The 20064-nt window shown below is 50.9% G+C and overlaps 1 protein-coding gene across 2 annotated transcripts in view; it reads left to right on the top strand.

Moving 5' to 3' along the window:
- Positions 1–723: 723 nt before the first annotated feature.
- The window catches only part of plxna3 (plexin A3), a 56545-nt gene continuing 37204 nt past the window's right edge, over positions 724–20064 (top strand). The window contains exons 1-6 of one of the 2 annotated variants that reach the window (XM_047585595.1): positions 724–1019; positions 14085–14464; positions 14568–14758; positions 15218–15765; positions 17289–17453; positions 17908–18090. In XM_047585595.1, the coding sequence (XP_047441551.1) occupies positions 14184–14464; positions 14568–14758; positions 15218–15765; positions 17289–17453; positions 17908–18090 (1368 nt within the window). In that variant the 5' untranslated portion in view covers positions 724–1019; positions 14085–14183. Of the gene's footprint in view, positions 1020–14084; positions 14465–14567; positions 14759–14973; positions 15005–15217; positions 15766–17288; positions 17454–17907; positions 18091–20064 lie in introns of those variants that run through there. The other variant, XM_047585602.1, reaches the window with a different exon arrangement.

The following is a 20064-nucleotide window of genomic DNA, read 5'->3' as shown; positions in this document are numbered from 1 at the left end:
GAAGGAAACTGTTCAACATTCAAACAAAGACTGTGGAAACGTTCCTAAGTTTGATCAGACTCTGATGAACCTGGACCTTCAGAGGAATCTGACCCGACCAGGAACCTGAGTGATCCACAGCTAGTTCCTGGTTCCTCTCCAGGTTCACATAGACCAGGTGTCAAACATACTATTAATGTAAACATTTCCTAATTTACTTATTCATATGTGCACTGAAACAAATAGAAAAAGTCTGGAGTTGTCATCATGTACAGGTTATTGTTGTGTTGTGTTACTGGTCCAGCCCCTTAAAATCAAACTGGTCTGAATGTGGCCCCCCTGCACTAAAATGAGTTTGACCCCCCTGGTTTACAGGTTCATATTATATTATATTATATTATATTATATTATATTATATTATATTATATTATATTATATTATATTATTGTCCACATCTGGAAGAGAAAAACAGGAGATTAAAGAGGTGGACGGAACCACTGAGAACATGACGGGGGGGAAAACATCTGTTCCCGCGTCGTTTCCTGGAGTTTATCTCGTCAACTCGTCCTGAGCCTTTGATTCAACATTTAATGGAAGCGACGTCGCTGGCGACCGCGGCTTTAATCAACCGATTAACCGACGTAATGGGATTCTGTGTCCTGCTCTCCCCACGCCACCCCCTCCTGCGGGGCGCGGAGTGGTAGGGTCCAGGCGGGGGGCGGGCTCTGGTGGAGTAGGGGCAGACGGAGCCGAGCCGAGCCAAGCCGAGAAAGGCTGCTTGAGACCGGGAGAGCCGAGCCGAGCCGAGCCGAGGAAGGCTGCGTGTGACCGGGAGAACCGCTCCGCTCCTCTCCGCTCAGTCTCTGGGTCATTCAGCTCCGATTTACCGCGGCGGGACTTTCTGTTTTATTTATTTTACCAGACCCGTGCCCCCCCCCCGTCCCCCCACACAATCCGCGTGCATGAGAGGGAATTAAAGGAGAACCGCGGGAGCGAGGATTTAAAGACGTGATTGGACTTTTCTGCGCGTTCCCGTCCAGGTAGGTCCGGAGGGGTCCTCGGGGTCTGGGTGGGTGGAGGGGCCGGGGATGTCCTCCATGCCTGGGGGTGGATGGGGGGGGTTCAGCCTGTGTGTGTGTGTGTGTGTGTTTGGGGGGAAAACGCCTCGCCCCCCACCTCCTCCACCTCCCCCCACCTCCTCCTCCATCATCTGCTCCTTCTACTGCAGCTTTCCACGCGTGGAAATGTCTCTTTAACGCGTTTCCCTCCGGAGCCGGTGGATGGGGGAGGATAAGGGAGAATAGGGGCAGAATAGGAGAGGATGGGGTGAGTGGGGGGGTGGGGGGGCAGATAGCGCCGGTGGGGGCAGTTCTCGGGGTTCGGCCTCTGTCGCGTTTTTCCTCCATTTTCCAGCGTTGGATTCGACGCGTAAAGGTCCGTGTTTGTGTGTGTGGTTTAGGGGGAGACGGGGGATAGAGAGGGGGGAGAGGGGCTGGGGGAGGCTGGGGAGAGAGGGGGAGGCTGGGGGAGGCTGGGGGAGGTAGCACGGCTCCAGACGCCGATCCATTACCGAAGAACAAAGAGGGGAAGGCGGCAGAAAAACGATGGAAACAGACCGATCGTCGAATCCGGATCCAGAGGAGTTTTCTGACTCCGTCTGATCTACGACCCCCCATCCCCTGGTCCTGGTCCTGGTCCTGGACCTGGTCCTGGTCCTGGTCCCCTTGATTGATACTGATCATGGCAGACCACCAGGATGGAGGTTATCAGTCATCAATAAACACCAGGTTTATATCGTCAGTAACCGTTGATCTGTTAATCGCGGATCTATTAACGGTCGATCCATTTATCGTCGCTCTATTAATCATTGATCTATTAATTTTTAATCTATTTATCGTTGATCTGTTAGTTGTTCTGTTTATTGTTGATCTATTAATCATTGATCTATTAATCATTGATCTATTTATCATTGATCTATTTATCGTCGATCTATTAATCATTGATCTATTCATCGTCGATCTATTTTTGATCTATTAATCAATGATCTAGTTATCATTGATCTATTTATCGTCGATCTATTAATCATTGATCTATTCATCATCGATCTATTTTTGATCTATTAATCATTGATCTATTAATCATTGATCTATTTATCGTAGATCTATTGTTGATCTATTTTTTGTTGATCTATTTTTGATCTATTCATCATTGATCTATTAATCATTGATCTATTAATCATTGATCTATTTATCGTCGATCTATTGTTGATCTATTTTTTGTCGATCTATTTTTGATCTATTAATCATTGATCTATTAATCATTCTATCTATTAACCAAAAGGCGTTGAATAAAAGCAGCAGGAGGACTCGTAGAAAGATATTTTGCCGCTCATCCAAGTAGCTTCTTCAGTTCTGATAGACTAGTGGGAAACTGATCTATTTATCGTTGATCTATCGTAGATCTATTGTTGGTCTATTAATTGTTGATCCATTAAGGTGAGAACTGGTTCTACTTGGTTCTGTTTCTTATTTGTTTTTAAGTTTATTTTGTGTAGTTTATAGCAAATAAGTAATAGAAATATAAATTAATAAGGAGGTCAAACAGCTGATGTTTCTGCTCGTATCCAGGGAGATTTATGATACTGGGCGCTAGCAACTGTTAGCAGTGGTTAGCATGAAGATTTTGAACGTGTTAGCATGTTAGCTTTCTGTGGCTAATGTGCGATAAAGAGGGTTTATTATTTAGTGGTGAACCAGACGATAGATGGTCTGTGGTGTCTTTAACTTCAGTCTGGATAATCGATCAGAGAAAAGTGGATTTAATCATCAATCAAACGCTCTGTGGGTTTCATTCATTTATTATTCATTCATAATTAATTTATAATTTGAATCCATATTAAACCCCGAGTCCTCTCTTCTTCTACTGCCTCTTACCTGTAGGTGTATGAAATAAAAACCTCTGATTCTTCTCTTTCTTCCTATTCGTCTTCTTACTCTTCTTCTTCTTGTCTTTTAATGCGAGACCCAAAACATCCATCTGCTTCTAGCGAATAAATGAAACGTGATGTTGTCATGTCATATGTGACACACTCATGTTTTTAAGGCGTGAACGTCCTCATACCGATAGGAGAACCAATACCACACACACTCTCAGGAAACAATCAGCTGACACTCCACTTCCTGGTCCGTGACCTCTGACCTCCAGCAGCTGGTCTGTGGTCAGGAAGAGGACGTCTCTACGGCGCAATAGGGGACATCTGTCCTCGTCCTAAGAGACGGGAGTATGATGAGATGAGATGAATGATGAGATAATATAATGATAAAATGAGTCTCAAGAAGAAGAGCAGAGATTTAAACCGAGCAGCTGATTGGTTGAGTCCAAACCTGAGGAACATCTTTAAGGTTCATGTAGAACAGATGAAATAACTGAGATTAACAGATGTTCACTCTGGTGTTAATCTATAATAACCTACCTGTAGTAATAATAATGATAAGAATAATAATAAATTGTCTTCAGTGATTAATAAATGAATATTGTTGTGAATGTTACTTTGCTAGATCTTTAGTTGTCACTGTAAATGTACACATGAATCTTAAAAAAAAAAAAAGTGTCAGACCAGTAAAAAGTATAAAACACACAGTAACACATGCGTAAGGATTCTTACAGCAGAGAGAGAAGAGTCTGTGTCTAATGTTTTATCACTTTAACCTTTATAATGTGTGTCGTGTTAGATCGTCAGCATTGACCCAGGACTTAAACCAGTGTTTATCATCAAGCTCAAATTTAACCTGTTAGTCAACGCATCCACGAAAGCTCCGGATTAAATGTCATTTTTTCATCTCGTTCTCATCTAAAAGAAAAGACTGTAAATACAGCCCAATTAACTGTTAGCTGTTAGCCGTTAGCTGTTAGCTGTTAGCTGTTAGCCGTTAGCTGTTAGCTGTTGGCCGTTAGCTGTTAGCTGTTAGCCGTTAGCTGTTAGCTGTTTGATCAGGTTGTTCAATTCAATTCAATTTTATTTATTCAGTGTCAATAGCAACACAAACAAACCTCCAGAGCAGCATGAAGGAGAAACTCCCTTTAACAGGAAGAAACCTGGACCAGAACCAGAACCAGAACCAGCTCTTTTGGAGGAACCATCAGTCTAAGGTTTTCTCTAGAAACAGAGAAGACAGAGAGAAAAGAAGAACAAGAGAAACAAGATAAACAGACTCCTGTCATAGACACAAACATGGAGCCGAAGGAAACACGTAGAATCTAATAATAGAACATGCAGCTGATGATCTATGAGACAGTTTGATGGATGGATGAATAGATTGATTGATTGATTGATAACTATATTCATCCCTGTGGGGAAATAAGGTCGTCCAGTATTGAATACAATAAAATACAATAGAATAAGATACTGAGGTAGACCAATAGAAGCAAAAATGAAAACAAAAACACGTTAGTCCGATTAAAATCTCTCTTTATCCGACTAAGACCCAGATAGTGAGACTTTAACTGGACAACATTTGTGTTGATGCTCCACAAACACTGCGCTGGTGTTTGACCCCGAAACAAAAACCTCCAAGAAGCCGGTCACAGAAGAAGAAGCTAAACAGAGCCAGTAGAAGAACCGTCTGAGGGACAGCGCCACCTGTCTGCAGGACAGGACCAGCTCCACATTACTAAGTTACTAAACGTCGTCTGACACATGAAAGACTTGTTTATTATGTGACGTCATAGATCAACCAGAAAGGAGCCGTATTAACGTAGTATTAACCCACTGAAAGGGGACATATCGCCCCCTAGTGGGGAGGAGGAGCACATGTTCCTATCAGGTTTTCAGTTTTCTCTGTTGCAGTAAAGTCGCTGGTTCATCTCATCAGGTAGACCAGGTCCTCCTGGAACCAGGGCTACAGGTCTGGGACCAGCCCAAACCACAAATATACCACCATGATGTGTCCTGGTCCAGTTATCTCGACCTATGATCTGGTCCTTATCAGTGATTCAACTGGTGGGTCGCGACCCAAAAATGGGTCGGGGGCGTGTTTTCAGTGGGTCGTAGGGTTGTGGACGTGTTTTCAGTGGGTTGTAGCGTTGTAGGCGTGTTTTCAGTGGGTTGTAGGGTTGTAGGCGTGTTTTCAGTGAGTTGTAGGGTTGTAGGCGTGTTTTCAGTGGGTTGTAGGGTCGGGGGCGTGTTTTCAGTGGGTTGTAGCGTTGTAGGCGTGTTTTCAGTGGGTCGTGGGCGTGTTTTCAGTGGGTTGTGGGCGTGTTTTCAGTGGGTCGTGGGCGTGTTTTCAGTGGGTCGTAGGGTCGTGGCCGTGTTTTCAGTGGGTTGTAGGGTCGGGGGGGTGTTTTCAGTGGGTCTTAGGGTTGTGGGCGTGTTTTCAGTGGGTCGTAGGGTTGTAGGCGTGTTTTCAGTGGGTCGTATGGTTGTGGGCGTGTTTTCAGTGAGTTGTAGGGTTGTAGGCTGGTTTTCAGCGGGTCGTGGGCGTGTTTTCAGTGGGTCGTGGGGTTGTAGGCGTGTTTTCAGTGAGTCATAGGGACGTGGGCGTGTTTTCAGTGGGTCGTAGGCGTGTTTTCAGTGGGTCGTAGTGTTGTAGGCGTGTTTTCAGTGGGTTGTAGGATTGTTTTCAGTGGGTTGTAGGGTCGTGGGTGTGTTCAGTGGGTCATAGGGTTCTAGGCGTGTTTTCAGTGGGTTGTAGGGTCGTGGGTGTGTTTTCAGTGGGTCGTAGGGTTGTAGGCGTGTTTTCAGTGGGTCGTAGGGTTGTAGGCGTGTTTTCAGTGGGTTGTAGGGTCGTGGGCGTGTTTTCAGTGGGTCGTAGGGTTGTAGGCGTGTTTTCAGTGGGTCGTAGGCTTGTAGGCGTGTTTCCAGTGGGTCGTAGGGTCAGGGACGTGTTTTCAGTGGGTCGTAGGGTCGTGGGCGTGTTTTCAGTGGGTTGTAGGGTTGCAGGCGTGTTTCCAGTGGGTCATAGGGTCAGGGGCGTGTTTTCAGTAGGTTGTAGGGTTGTAGGCGTGTTTTCAGTGGGTCGTGGGCTTGTTTTCAGTGGGTCGTAGGGTTGTGGGCGTGTTTTCAGTGGGTTGTAGGGTTGTGGGCATGTTTTCAGTGGGTCGTGGGGTTGTAGGCGTGTTTTCAGTGGGTCGTAGGGTTGTAGGCATGTTTTCAGTGGGTTGTAGGGTTGTAGGGTTATAGGTGTGTTTTCAGTGGGTCGTAGGGTTGTGGGCGTGTTTTCAGTGAGTTGTAGGGTTGTAGGCTGGTTTTCAGTGGGTCGTAGGGTCGTGGGCGTGTTTTCAGTGGGTCGTGGGGTTGTAGGCGTGTTTTCAGTGAGTCATAGGGACGTGGGCGTGTTTTCAGTGGGTTGTAGTGTTGTAGGCGTGTTTTCAGTGGGTCGTAGTGTTGTAGGCGTGTTTTCAGTGGGTTGTAGGATTGTTTTCAGTGGGTTGTAGGGTCGTGGGCGTGTTTTCAGTGGGTTGTAGGGTTGTAGGCGTGTTTTCAGTGGTTTGTAGGGTTGTAGGGTTATAGGTGTGTTTTCAGTGGGTCGTAGGGTTGTAGGCGTGTTTTCAGTGGGTCGTAGGCTTGTAGGCGTGTTTTCAGTGGGTTGTAGGGTTATAGGTGTGTTTTCAGTGGGTCGTAGGGTTGTAGGCGTGTTTTCAGTGGGTTGTAGAGTTGTAGGCGTGTTTTCAGTGAGTCGTAGGGTCGTAGGCGTGTTTTCAGTGGGTCGTAGGGTTGTAGATGTGTTTTCAGTGGGTTGTAGGCGTGTTTTCAGTGGGTCGTAGGGTTGTAGATGTGTTTTCAGTGGGTTGTAGGCGTGTTTTCAGTGAGTCTTACGGTCAGAGGCGTGTTTTCATTGGGTCGTAGGGTCGGGGGCGTGTTTTCAGTGGGTCGGGGGCGTGTTTTCAGTGGGTCGTAGGGTCGTGGGCGTGTTTTCAGTGGGTCGTAGGGTTGTATGCGTGTTTTCAGTGAGTCGTAGGGTCGTAGGCGTGTTTTCAGTGGGTTGTAGGCGTGTTTTCAGTGGGTCGTAGGGTTGTAGATGTGTTTTCAGTGGGTTGTAGGGTCGTGGGCGTGTTTTCAGTGGGTCGTAGGGTCGGGGGCGTGTTTTCAGTGGGTCGTAGGGTCGTGGGCGTGTTTTCAGTGGGTTGTAGGGTTGTAGGCGTGTTCTCAGTGGGTCGGGGGCGTGTTTGCAGTGGGTCGTAGGGTTCTGGGCGTGTTTTCAGTGGGTCCTAGGGTTCTAGGCGTGTTTTCAGTGGGTCGTAGGTTTGTGGGCGTGTTTTCAGTGGGTCGTAAGGTTGTAGGCGTGTTTTCAGTGGGTCATGGGGTTGTAGGCGTGTTTTAGTGGGTCATGGGTGTGTTTTCAGTGGGTCGTAGGGTTGTGGGCGTGTTTTCAGTGGGTCGTAAGGTTGTAGGCGTGCTTTCAGTGGGTCATGGGTGTGTTTTCAGTGGGTCGTAGGGTTGTGTGCGTGTTTTCAGTGGGTCGTAGGGTTGTGGGCGTGTTTTCAGTGGGTTGTAGGGTTGTAGGCTGGTTTTCAGCGGGTTGTAGCGTTGAAGGCGTGTTTTCAGTGGGTTGTAGGGTTTGAGGCGTGTTCTCAGTGGGTCGGGGGCGTGTTTGCAGTGGGTCGTAGGGTCGTGGGCGTGTTTTCAGTGGGTTGTAGGATTGTAGGCGTGTTTTCAGTGAGTCGTAGGGTCGTGGGCGTGTTTTCAGTGGGTTGTAGGCGTGTTTTCAGTGGGTCGTAGGGTCGTGGCCGTGTTTTCAGTGGGTCGTAGTGTTGTAGGCGTGTTTTCAGTGGGTTGTAGGGTCGTGGGCGTGTGTTCAGTGGGTCGTAGGGTTGTAGGCGTGTTTTCAGTGGGTCGTAGGGTCAGGGACGTGTTTTCAGTGGGTCGTAGGGTTGTAGGTATGTTTCCAGTGGGTCATAGGGTCGTGGGCGTGTTTTCAGTGGGTTGTAGGGTTGTAGGCGTGTTTTCAGTGGGTCATAGGGTCAGGGGCGTGTTTTCAGTGGGTTGTAGGGTTGTAGGCGTGTTTTCAGTGGGTCGTGGGCTTGTTTTCAGTGGGTTGTACGGTTGTAGGCGTGTTTTCAGTGGGTTGTAGGGTTGTGGGCATGTTTTCAGTGGGCGTGGGGTTGTAGGCGTGTTTTCAGTGGGTCGTAGGGTTGTAGGCGTGGTTTCAGTGGGTCGTAGGGTTGTAGGCGTGTTTTCAGTGGGTCGTAGGGTTGTGGCGTGTTTTCAGTGGGTCGTAGGGTTGTGGGCGTGTTTTCAGTGGGTCGTAGGGTTGTAGGCGTGTTTTCAGTGGGTCGTAGGGTTGTGGGCGTGTTTTCAGTGGGTCGTAGGGTTGTAGGCATGTTTTCAGTGGGTCGTGGGCTTGTTTTCAGTGGGTCGTAGGGTTGTGGGCGTGTTTTCAGTGGGTCGTAGGGTTGTAAGCGTGTTTTCAGTGGGTCGTAGGGTTGTGGGCGTGTTTTCAGTGGGTTGTAGGGTTGTGGGCGTGTTTTCAGTGGGTTGTAGGGTTGTAGGCGTGTTTTCAGTGGGTCGTAGGGTCGTGGGCGTGTTTTCAGTGGGTTGTAGGGTTGTAGGCGTGTTTTCAGTGGGTCGTAGGGTTGTGGGCATGTTTTCAGTGGGTCGTGGGCGTGTTTTCAGTGGGTCGTAGGGTCGTGGACGTGTTTTCAGTGGGTTGTAGGGTTGTAGGCGTGTTTTCAGTGGGTCGTAGGGTTGTGGGCATGTTTTCAGTGGGTCGTGGGGTTGTAGGCGTGTTTTCAGTGGGTCGTAGGGTTGTGGGCATGTTTTCAGTGGGTCGTGGGGTTGTAGGCGTGTTTTCAATGGGTCGTAGGGTTGTTGGCGTGTTTTCAGTGGGTCGTAGGGTTGTAGGCGTGTTTTCAGTGGGTCGTGGGCGTGTTTTCAGTGGGTCGTAGGGTTGTAGGCGTGTTTTCAGTGGGTCGTAGGGTCGTGGGCGTGTTTTCAGTGGGTTGTAGGGTTGTAGGCGTGTTTTCAGTGGGTCGTAGGGTTGTGGGCATGTTTTCAGTGGGTCGTGGGGTTGTAGGCGTGTTTTCAGTGGGTCGTAGGGTCAGGGACGTGTTTTCAGTGGGTTGTAGGGTTGTAGGCGTGTTTTCAGTGGGTTGTAGGGTTGTGGGCATGTTTTCAGTGGGTCGTGGGGTTGTAGGCGTGTTTTCAGTGGGTCGTAGGGTTGTGGGCATGTTTTCAGTGGGTTGTAGTGTTGTAGGCGTGTTTTCAGTGGGTCGTAGTGTTGTAGGCGTGTTTTCAGTGGGTTGTAGGATTGTTTTCAGTGGGTTGTAGGGTCGTGGGCGTGTTTTCAGTGGGTTGTAGGGTTGTAGGCGTGTTTTCAGTGGTTTGTAGGGTTGTAGGGTTATAGGTGTGTTTTCAGTGGGTCGTAGGGTTGTAGGCGTGTTTTCAGTGGGTCGTAGGCTTGTAGGCGTGTTTTCAGTGGGTTGTAGGGTTATAGGTGTGTTTTCAGTGGGTCGTAGGGTTGTAGGCGTGTTTTCAGTGGGTAGGCGTGTTTTCAGTGGGTCGTAGGGTCGTAGGCGTGTTTTCAGTGGGTCGTAGGGTTGTAGATGTGTTTTCAGTGGGTTGTAGGCGTGTTTTCAGTGGGTCGTAGGGTTGTAGATGTGTTTTCAGTGGGTTGTAGGCGTGTTTTCAGTGAGTCTTACGGTCAGAGGCGTGTTTTCATTGGGTCGTAGGGTCGGGGGCGTGTTTTCAGTGGGTCGGGGGCGTGTTTTCAGTGGGTCGTAGGGTCGTGGGCGTGTTTTCAGTGGGTCGTAGGGTTGTATGCGTGTTTTCAGTGAGTCGTAGGGTCGTAGGCGTGTTTTCAGTGGGTTGTAGGCGTGTTTTCAGTGGGTCGTAGGGTTGTAGATGTGTTTTCAGTGGGTTGTAGGGTCGTGGGCGTGTTTTCAGTGGGTTGTAGGGTCGGGGGAGTGTTTTCAGTGGGTCGTAGGGTCGTGGGCGTGTTTTCAGTGGGTTGTAGGGTTGTAGGCGTGTTCTCAGTGGGTCGGGGGCGTGTTTGCAGTGGGTCGTAGGGTTCTGGGCGTGTTTTCAGTGGGTCCTAGGGTTCTAGGCGTGTTTTCAGTGGGTCGTAGGTTTGTGGGCGTGTTTTCAGTGGGTCGTAAGGTTGTAGGCGTGTTTTCAGTGGGTCATGGGGTTGTAGGCGTGTTTTAGTGGGTCTGGGTGTGTTTTCAGTGGGTCGTAGGGGTGGGCGTGTTTTCAGTGGGTCGTAGGTTGTAGGCGTGCTTTCAGTGGGTCATGGGTGTGTTTTCAGTGGGGTCGTAGGGTTGTGTGCGTGTTTTCAGTGGGTCGTAGGGTTGTGGGCGTGTTTTCAGTGGGTTGTAGGGTTGTAGGCTGGTTTTCAGCGGGTTGTAGCGTTGAAGGCGTGTTTTCAGTGGGTTGTAGGGTTTGAGGCGTGTTCTCAGGGTCGGGGGCGTGTTTGCAGTGGGTCGTAGGGTCGTGGGCGTGTTTTCAGTGGGTTGTAGGATTGTAGGCGTGTTTTCAGTGAGTCGTAGGGTCGTGGGCGTGTTTTCAGTGGGTTGTAGGCGTGTTTTCAGTGGGTCGTAGGGTCGTGGCCGTGTTTTCAGTGGGTCGTAGTGTTGTAGGCGTGTTTTCAGTGGGTTGTAGGGTCGTGGGCGTGTGTTCAGTGGGTCGTAGGGTTGTAGGCGTGTTTTCAGTGGGTCGTAGGGTCAGGGACGTGTTTTCAGTGGGTCGTAGGGTTGTAGGCATGTTTCCAGTGGGTCATAGGGTCAGGGGCGTGTTTTCAGTGGGTTGTAGGGTTGTAGGCGTGTTTTCAGTGGGTCATAGGGTCAGGGGCGTGTTTTCAGTGGGTTGTAGGGTTGTAGGCGTGTTTTCAGTGGGTCGTGGGCTTGTTTTCAGTGGGTTGTACGGTTGTAGGCGTGTTTTCAGTGGGTTGTAGGGTTGTGGGCATGTTTTCAGTGGGTCGTGGGGTTGTAGGCGTGTTTTCAGTGGGTCGTAGGGTTGTAGGCGTGGTTTCAGTGGGTCGTAGGGTTGTAGGCATGTTTTCAGTGGGTCGTAGGGTTGTGGGCGTGTTTTCAGTGGGTCGTAGGGTTGTGGGCGTGTTTTCAGTGGGTCGTAGGGTTGTAGGCGTGTTTTCAGTGGGTCGTAGGGTTGTGGGCGTGTTTTCAGTGGGTCGTAGGGTTGTAGGCATGTTTTCAGTGGGTCGTGGGCTTTTTTTCAGTGGGTCGTAGGGTTGTGGGCGTGTTTTCAGTGGGTCGTAGGGTTGTAAGCGTGTTTTCAGTGGGTCGTAGGGTTGTGGGCGTGTTTTCAGTGGGTTGTAGGGTTGTGGGCGTGCTTTCAGTGGGTTGTAGGGTTGTAGGCGTGTTTTCAGTGGGTCGTAGGGTCGTGGGCGTGTTTTCAGTGGGTTGTAGGGTTGTAGGCGTGTTTTCAGTGGGTCGTAGGGTTGTGGGCATGTTTTCAGTGGGTCGTGGGGTTGTAGGCGTGTTTTCAGTGGGTCGTAGGGTCAGGGACGTGTTTTCAGTGGGTTGTAGGGTTGTAGGCGTGTTTTCAGTGGGTCGTAGGGTTGTGGGCATGTTTTCAGTGGGTCGTGGGGTTGTAGGCGTGTTTTCAATGGGTCGTAGGGTTGTTGGCGTGTTTTCAGTGGGTCGTAGGGTTGTGGGCATGTTTTCAGTGGGTCGTGGGCGTGTTTTCAGTGGGTCGTAGGGTTGTAGGCGTGTTTTCAGTGGGTCGTAGGGTCGTGGGCGTGTTTTCAGTGGGTTGTAGGGTTGTAGGCGTGTTTTCAGTGGGTCGTAGGGTTGTGGGCATGTTTTCAGTGGGTCGTGGGGTTGTAGGCGTGTTTTCAGTGGGTCGTAGGGTCAGGGACGTGTTTTCAGTGGGTTGTAGGGTTGTAGGCGTGTTTTCAGTGGGTTGTAGGGTTGTGGGCATGTTTTCAGTGGGTCGTGGGGTTGTAGGCGTGTTTTCAGTGGGTCGGAGGGTTGTGGGCATGTTTTCAGTGGGTCGTGGGGTTGTAGGCGTGTTTTCAATGGGTCGTAGGGTTGTTGGCGTGTTTTCAGTGGGTCGTAGGGTTGTGGGCATGTTTTCAGTGGGTCGGGGGCGTGTTTTCAGTGCATCTTAGGGTCATAAGCGTGGTTTCAGTGGGTCGTAGGGTCGTGGGCATGTTTTCAGTGGGTTGTAGCGTTGTAGGCTGTTTTCAGTGGGTCGTAGGGTCGGGGGCGTGTTTTCAGTGGGTCGTAGGGTCGGAGGCGTGTTTTCAGTGGGTAGGGGGCGTGTTTTCAGTGGGTCGTAGGGTCGGGGGCGTTTTTTCAGTGGGTAGGGGGCGTGTTTTCAGTGGGTCGTAGGGTCGGAGGCGTGTTTTCAGTGGGTCGTAGGGTCGTTGGCGTGTTTTCAGTGGGTTGTAGGGTCGGAGGCGTGTTTTCAGTGGGTCGTAGGGTCGGAGGCGTGTTTTCAGTGGGTTGTAGGGTTGTAGGCGTGTTTTCAGTGGGTCGTAGGGTCGTTGGCGTGTTTTCAGTGGGTCGTAGGGTCGTTGGCGTGTTTTCAGTGGGTCGGGGGCGTTTTTTCAGTGTGTAGGGGGCGTTTTTTCAGTGTGTAGGGGGCGTGTTTTCAGTGGGTCGTAGGGTTGTGGGCGTGTTTTCAGTGGGTCGTAGGGTCGGAGGCGTGTTTTCAGTGGGTAGGGGGCGTGTTTTCAGTGGGTCGTAGGGTTGTGGGCGTGTTTTCAGTGGGTCGGGGGCGTGTTTTCAGTGGGTCGGGGGCGTGTTTTCAGTAGGTCGTAGGATCTTTGTCAGGGCAGAAAAAAAAATCAGCAGTGTCATTGAGTCACACTTCTTAACAGTAGGGGGCAGTAGGTGGCGGGTGACAGCCGCCATTTCACACCATAGAAGAAGAAGAAGTTCTGAACCATATTTTTACATTGTGCTAATGCTAATTTAGCATGGCGATACGCAGGTACGGGTCAACCAGCACCGGTATTTGTTTTATACCTTGACGAGATTCAGAAACCATTCATACAGAAATATGATTTTTTCCAAACCATAGTAAAGAATTCATAGCACAGAATACGACGTTTTTCTTAATAAAACTGTGAGAGTAACAGTCCACAGTTGTTTCCTGAAGTCGTCTTCATCCAGTATGAGCTGTTCTTATCGACACTTTGAACTGATGCCAGAATAATAAAACCTAGCGTTAGCATGCTAATAACATGCTGCTGTTATTAGAGTTTCTCTACCTCTCGGTTCTCAAAGCGCGTTTAGTCGCAGACACATTCACACTCTGGGACCAACGGGAGGTTCAGGGTCCGGCTCAAGGACACTTGGGCCTGAGGCACATCATCGAACCACTAACCTCGGGTTTGTGGACAACCCGCCCGACCAGCTGATGGACTGTGTGTCTGTGTGTGAGCTGATACAACGCTAATATGTGTTTGTGTGAGAATCTCTGTTAACATGTTGTTGGTTGGAGCTTTTTTCGTAACGTTTGGACTCATGGAGCCTCAGAAGCTGCTCCACCGGTACGATGAACGGTTTCCAAGGCAACCATGAGATGAGATAAAGCTGGGAGGGGGCGCTGGGCGGCCTGATGCCACTTCAGCTATTGCAATGCAGTCTGGGATCTGTAGTATCAATGGGTTTGACGTGTGTGTAAAAAAAGAAAAGTTAATTTTGAAAAATAAAAACTGAAGAATGGATGAATGAATTGTCATGGATTCAGTCAGTCAGGATTCTCGCCTGAAGCTACATTGTTTACACTTTTTATTTCATGGAGTTTGCATGAAAACATCATGGTGAAATGCTGTGGCTGTGATGTCAGTAATGATGGAGGAAGAGACTTTTTAAAGGTCGTTGTTACATATTTAAAGGTGAAGATAAATATTTTGAGTCTTATTGAAGCTTCTGGTTCCTCGAGTCCCGACAGTTTCTCAGCCACTTGCTGCCTGTTTTTCTGCTGTTCTGTTTTCATCCTGATGTTGTCATATTCTACGGCATCAGATCGATAGATCAGGTGACTCATCTCTAGTTCCTGGGGACAGAGTAACTCATTTCTAGTTCCTGGGGACAGAGTAACTCACCTGTAGTTCCTGGCAGAGTTCCTGTACAGATGAAGGTGGTTGGTTGTGATGGTGAAGTGTCCAGACTGATGGAAATGTCTCTTTGTCTCTTTGTAGCCATGTCTCAGTGAAGCTGTCTCTCCATCGGACCTGCATCCAGCTCCTCCTCCTCTCCTCCTCCTCCTCCTCCTCCTCCTCCTCCTCTCTCTGTCCACCATGCTTTCCTCTCCAGTCCTCCTCCTCCTCTTCCTCCTCCTCCTCTCCTCCCCCCTCCTCTCTGCTCCTCCCTCCCCCTCGGAGGTGGTGTACCGGTCCCTTGACTCCTCCCTCACCCACCTGACCGTCCACCGGAGGACGGGGGACGTCTTCGTCGGCGGCGTCAACCGAATCCTGAAGCTCTCGGCCAATCTGACGGAGCTGAGGAGTCACATGACGGGCCCCGTCGAAGACAACTCCACGTGTTACCCCCCGCCCAGCGTCAGGGCCTGCGCCCACCGGTCTGTCCTCATGCCCACATGTCCTCCACCCGTCCCACCTGTCTGTCCACATGTCTCACCCGTCTCACCTGTCCTACGTGTCTGTCCCCCCGTCCCTCCTCAGCCTGGAGTCTTCAGACAACGTCAACAAGCTGCTTCTGGTGGACTATTCTGGGAACCGCGTGGTGGCGTGTGGTTCCATCTGGCAGGGGGTCTGTCAGTTTCTGCGCCTGGAGGATCTGTTCAAGCTGGGAGAACCGCACCACCGCAAGCAGCACTACCTGTCTGGATCCAGGGAGGCCGACGGCATGGCAGGTAGGCGGGGAAGGGGGCGGGGAAGGGGGCGGGGAAAGGGGCGGGATGTGGGCGGGGTCACCACCTGTCTGGATCCAGGGAGGCCGACGGGATGGCAGGTAGGCGGGGAAGGGGGCGGGATGTGGGCGGGGTCACCACCTGTCTGGATCCAGGGAGGCCGACGGGATGGCAGGTAGGCGGGGAAGGGGGCGGGATGTGGGCGGGGTCACTACCTGTCTGGATCCAGGGAGGCCGACGGCATGGCAGGTAGGCGGGGAAGGGGGCGGGGTCACTACCTGTCTGGATCCAGGGAGGCCGACAGCATGGCAGGTAGGCGGGGAAGGGGGCGGGGTCACTATATGTCTGGATCCAGGGAGGCCGACGCCATGGCAGGTAGGCGGGGAAGGGGCGGGAGGTCATATGGCTCCTGTGTTTCCTGGTCCATGTGGTTCCTGGTTCCTGACCCGTGTGTCTGTGCAGGTGTGGTGGTGGGGGAGGACGACTGGATGTCGGATCCCCGGAGGAAGAGGCCGGTGAAGGGCAGCAGTCGTCTGTTCATCGGCGCCGCCATCAACGGGAAGTCTGAATATTTCCCGACGTTGTCGAGCAGGAAGCTGGTGGCGGACGAGGAGAGCATGGACATGTTCTCTCTGGCCTACCAGGACGAGTTTGTGTCGTCTCAGATCAAGATCCCGTCGGACACGTTGTCCCTGTACCCGGCCTTCGACATCTACTACGTGTACGGCTTCTCCAGCCGGTCCTACGTCTATTTCCTGACGCTGCAGCTGGACACCCAGCTGACCCAGATGGACGCCGGCGGAGAGAAGTTCTTCACCTCCAAGATCGTCAGGATGTGCTCCAATGACACCGAGTTCTACTCCTACGTGGAGTTCCCCCTGGGCTGCACCAAGGACGGCGTGGAGTACCGGCTGGTCCAGGCCGCCTACAAACAGAAACCGGGCCGCCGCCTGGCCCAGGCTCTGGGTCTGTCCCAGGATGACGACATCCTCTTCGTCGTCTTCTCTCAGGTGACTGGTCCTTGATGTCCTTCGTCACGATTAGATGGTCCACATGGTCCCAGGATCACATGGTTCCTGGTCCATGTGGTTCCAGGGTCACATGGTTCCTGGTCCACATGGTCCCAGGGTCACATGGTTCCTAGTCCATGTGGTTCCAGGGTCACATGGTTTCTGGGTCACATGGTTTTGGTCCATGTGGTTCCAGGGTCACATGGTTCCTAGTCCATGTGGTTCCAGGGTCACGTGGTTCCTGGTCCATGTGGTTCCAGGGTCATGTGGTTCCTGGTCCTTGTGGTTCCAGGGTCACATGGTTTCTGGGTCACATGGTTCCTGGTCCACGTGGTTCCAGGGTCACATGGTTTCTGGTCCACATGGTCCCAGGGTCACATGGTTCCTGGGTCACATGGTTTTGGTCCATGTGGTTCCAGGGTCACATGGTCCCAGGGTCACATGGTTTTGGTCCATGTGGTTCCAGTGTCACATGGTTCCTGGTCCACATGGTCCCAGGGTCATGTGGTTCCTGGTCCATTTGGTCCCAGGGTCACGTGGTTCCTGGTCCACATGGTCCCAGGATCATGTGGTTCCTGGTCCATGTGGTCCCAGGGTCACATGGTTCCTGGTCCACATGGTCCAAGGATCACATGGTTCCTGGGTCACATGGTTTTGGTCCATGTGGTTCCAGGGTCACATGGTCCCAGGGTCACATGGTTTTGGTCCATGTGGTTCCAGGGTCACATGGTTCCTAGTCCATGTGGTTCCAGGGTCACGTGGTTCCTGGTCCATGTGGTTCCAGGGTCATGTGGTTCCTGGTCCTTGTGGTTCCAGGGTCACATGGTTTCTGGGTCACATGGTTCCTGGTCCACGTGGTTCCAGGGTCACATGGTTTCTGGTCCACATGGTCCCAGGGTCACATGGTTCCTGGGTCACATGGTTTTGGTCCATGTGGTTCCAGGGTCACATGGTCCCAGGGTCACATGGTTTTGGTCCATGTGGTTCCAGTGTCACATGGTTCCTGGTCCACATGGTCCCAGGGTCATGTGGTTCCTGGTCCATTTGGTCCCAGGGTCACATGGTTCCTGGTCCACATGGTCCAAGGATCACATGGTTCCTGGGTCACATGGTTTTGGTCCATGTGGTTCCAGGGTCACATGGTTCCTGGTCCACGTGGTCCCAGGGTCACATGGTTCCTGGTCCATGTGGTTCCAGGGTCACATGGTTTCTGGTCCACATGGTCCCAGGGTCACATGGTTCCTGGGTCACATGGTTTTGGTCCATGTGGTTCCAGGGTCACATGGTTCCTGGGTCACATGGTTCCAGGGTCACGTGGTTCCTGGTCCACATGGTTCTGGGTCACATGGTTCCTGGTCCATGTGGTTCCAGGGTCACGTGGTTCCTGGTCCATGTGGTTCCTAGTCCACGTGGTTCCTGGTCCACATGGTTCTGGGTCATGTGGTTCCTGGTCTCCTTCTCTCAGGTGAACGGAGGTCTTGGGTGTCTGGGGTGGGGGTTGATTCTGGACTTTGTGTTTTCAGGGTCAGAAGAATCGGTCAAACCCCCCGAGGGAGACGGTCTTGTGTCTGTTCACACTCCACAACATCAACCTGGCCATGAGGGAGAGGATCCGGTCCTGTTACCGTGGCGAGGGCCGCCTCACGTTACCATGGTTACTCAACAAGGAGCTGGCCTGCATTCACACGGTGAGAAAACATGGTCCTGGTCCTGACGAAGCCTCTGGTCTCAGACTGTCCCCTGTCCTTGTCCTGGTCCTGATGAAGCCTCTGGTCTCAGACTGTCCCCTGTCCTTGTCCTGGTCCTGATGAAGCCTCTGGTCTCAGACTGTCCCCTGTCCTTGTCCTGGTCCTGATGAAGCCTCTGGTCTCAGACTGTCCCCTGTCCTTGTCCTGGTCCTGACGAAGCCTCTGGTCTCAGACTGTCCCCTGTCCTTGTCCTGGTCCTGATGAAGCCTCTGGTCTCAGACTGTCCCCTGTCCTTGTCCTGGTCCTGATGAAGCCTCTGGTCTCAGACTGTCCCCTGTCCTTGTCCTGGTCCTGATGAAGCCTCTGGTCTCAGACTGTCCCCTGTCCTTGTCCTGGTCCTGATGAAGCCTCTGGTCTCAGACTGTCCCCTGTCCTTGTCCTGGTCTGTCCACAGCCGAAGCAGATCGGAGATGATTTCTGTGGTCAGGTTCTGAACCAGCCGCTCGGGGGCCTGATGGCGATCGAAGGAAGCCCCCTGTACGTGGACCGGACCGAGGGCATGGGCGCCGTGGCGGCCTACACCTACGGGGACCACACCGTGGTCTTCGTAGGGACCAGAACTGGACAACTGAAGAAGGTAGGGGGGTCTGGACCCTGAGCCACATGGTCTTTTATTCAGATTTAGAACATTTTATATGAGCCAGTGAAGGAACATTCATTCATCCATTCATTCATTCATTCATCCTCCAGTCTCCAGAGGATGACACATGGTACAGATATTTTATTCATCTCAATGAGAAATTCACATTTCAAGCAGCTTGACAAGACAAGGGGCATGAATGGATGAATGAATGAGTGAATGAATGGATGAATGACTGAGTGAATGGATGAATGAATGAGTGAATGAATGAATGAATGAATGGATGAATGACTGAGTGAATGGATGAATGAATGAGTGAATGAATGAATGAATGAATGAGTGAATGAATGAGTGAATGAATGAGTGAATGAATGGATGAATGATTGGATGAATGAATTGGTAGAGAGTGGTTCATTCAAGCTGTGACAGGTTTTCTTCTTTGTTTATCGCTGCTGTTCATCCTCTCATCTTGGGGATGACTTCACCTCCCATAGCCCCTCCCACAGCCCCTCCCTAACCCCTCCCATAGCCCCTCCCACAGCCCCTCCCTAACCCCTCCCATAGCCCCTCCCACAGCCCCTCCCTAACCCCTCCCACAGCCCCTCCCACAGCCCCTCCCTAACCCCTCCCCCCTTCAGAGTGTTTTAGAGCTGAATCTATAAAGTTTGTCCCAGAGGATGAAGTCAGAGTGTGTGTTTCAGAGTGTGTGTTTCAGAGTGTGTGTTTCAGTGTGTGTCTGTGTGTGTGTGTGTCTGTGTGTGTGTCTGTATGTGTGTGTGTGTGTGTGTGTGCCACACCCAGTCTAAATCTGAACGTGGTTAGAGGTGTGTGTTTCACACACACACAGTTTACCCAGCAGCATTGTGGGGACGTGGGGACATGAGTCCACTGACTGTTGGACAAATGAAAGTCAGGTTATTGTTAATTAACAAGTTCCTGAGTGGAGGACAGTGAATTACTGAGTGTTAGAGCCAGGAACTTCCAAGTATGGGCAGTGTGTTAGAGCAGGGCTTCCTAGTCTCCTGGAGAGGAGGAAGGATGAGAAGAGCATCAGTTAAAACGGGAGGACAGAAAGAGATAAAGAAGAGAGGAAACAGGAATAAGAGGGTGAAGAAGAAAAGAGACAGAAGAGGGAAGAAATCTGGAGTGTTTGAAGCTGCAGAGCCGAGATTTAATCCACCGAGCACCTGAAAGTGGGTCACCACTGGGGGGGGGGGGGGGGGGGGGGGGGGGTGGTAGGTGGGGGGGGGAGGAGGAGGAGAGAGGAGGAGGAGGAGGGGGGGAAGAGGAGGAGAGGAGGAGGGGGGGAAGAGGAAGAAAGGAAGAGTTAACGTTAACTAGCTTGCTAATGTTAAATCAGCTGATTTCTAAAGGAACCTCTGAATGGTCCCAGTTTGCATCACACACACGGAGAGGTGGATTAATTATTATTCTGTTGCCATGGAGACGATGGAAGAACGAGTGAATCTGTCAGATCCCCGAGGAGGAGACTCTTCCTGCTCCTCCTCCTCCTCCTCCTCCTGTGTTCGTCTCTGCGCCTCACTTCACCACTCAGACATCTTTATGTACTTCACCACATTATTGTGGTTGTGAAGAGTTTTACTATTAAACACCTGTACAGTTTAGCTTTAGCTAACGAAGCTAATCTCCAGCTGTAGCCAAACCAGCACAGAAGAGACAGAAGATTAGCTGGTTCTAGAGGGAATCTGAATGGACTGTTTCCTGTTGGGACGAGATCTTTAAATCAGCTGAATTTTAATGGAGGTTTGTAGTTGGCGTCTCCAATAAATACGTTGAATGAGCAGATTTCCTGTGGAGGTTCTGAATGAGATAATCGGGATGTTCTGTTTATCATGTGACTGATTAATTAATATTCGTTAAATCTCTACGTGTTTTTATACCGTTACTAATGGACAAGTGTTTGTGTCCGAGTCACGAAGCGACTCCAGTTTCAGACGATGTCGTTTCCAG

This window comes from Mugil cephalus, chromosome 1, assembly GCF_022458985.1.
Source record: "Mugil cephalus isolate CIBA_MC_2020 chromosome 1, CIBA_Mcephalus_1.1, whole genome shotgun sequence".
Taxonomy (NCBI): domain Eukaryota; kingdom Metazoa; phylum Chordata; class Actinopteri; order Mugiliformes; family Mugilidae; genus Mugil; species Mugil cephalus.
This window is presented reverse-complemented; position numbering and strand designations above follow the sequence as displayed.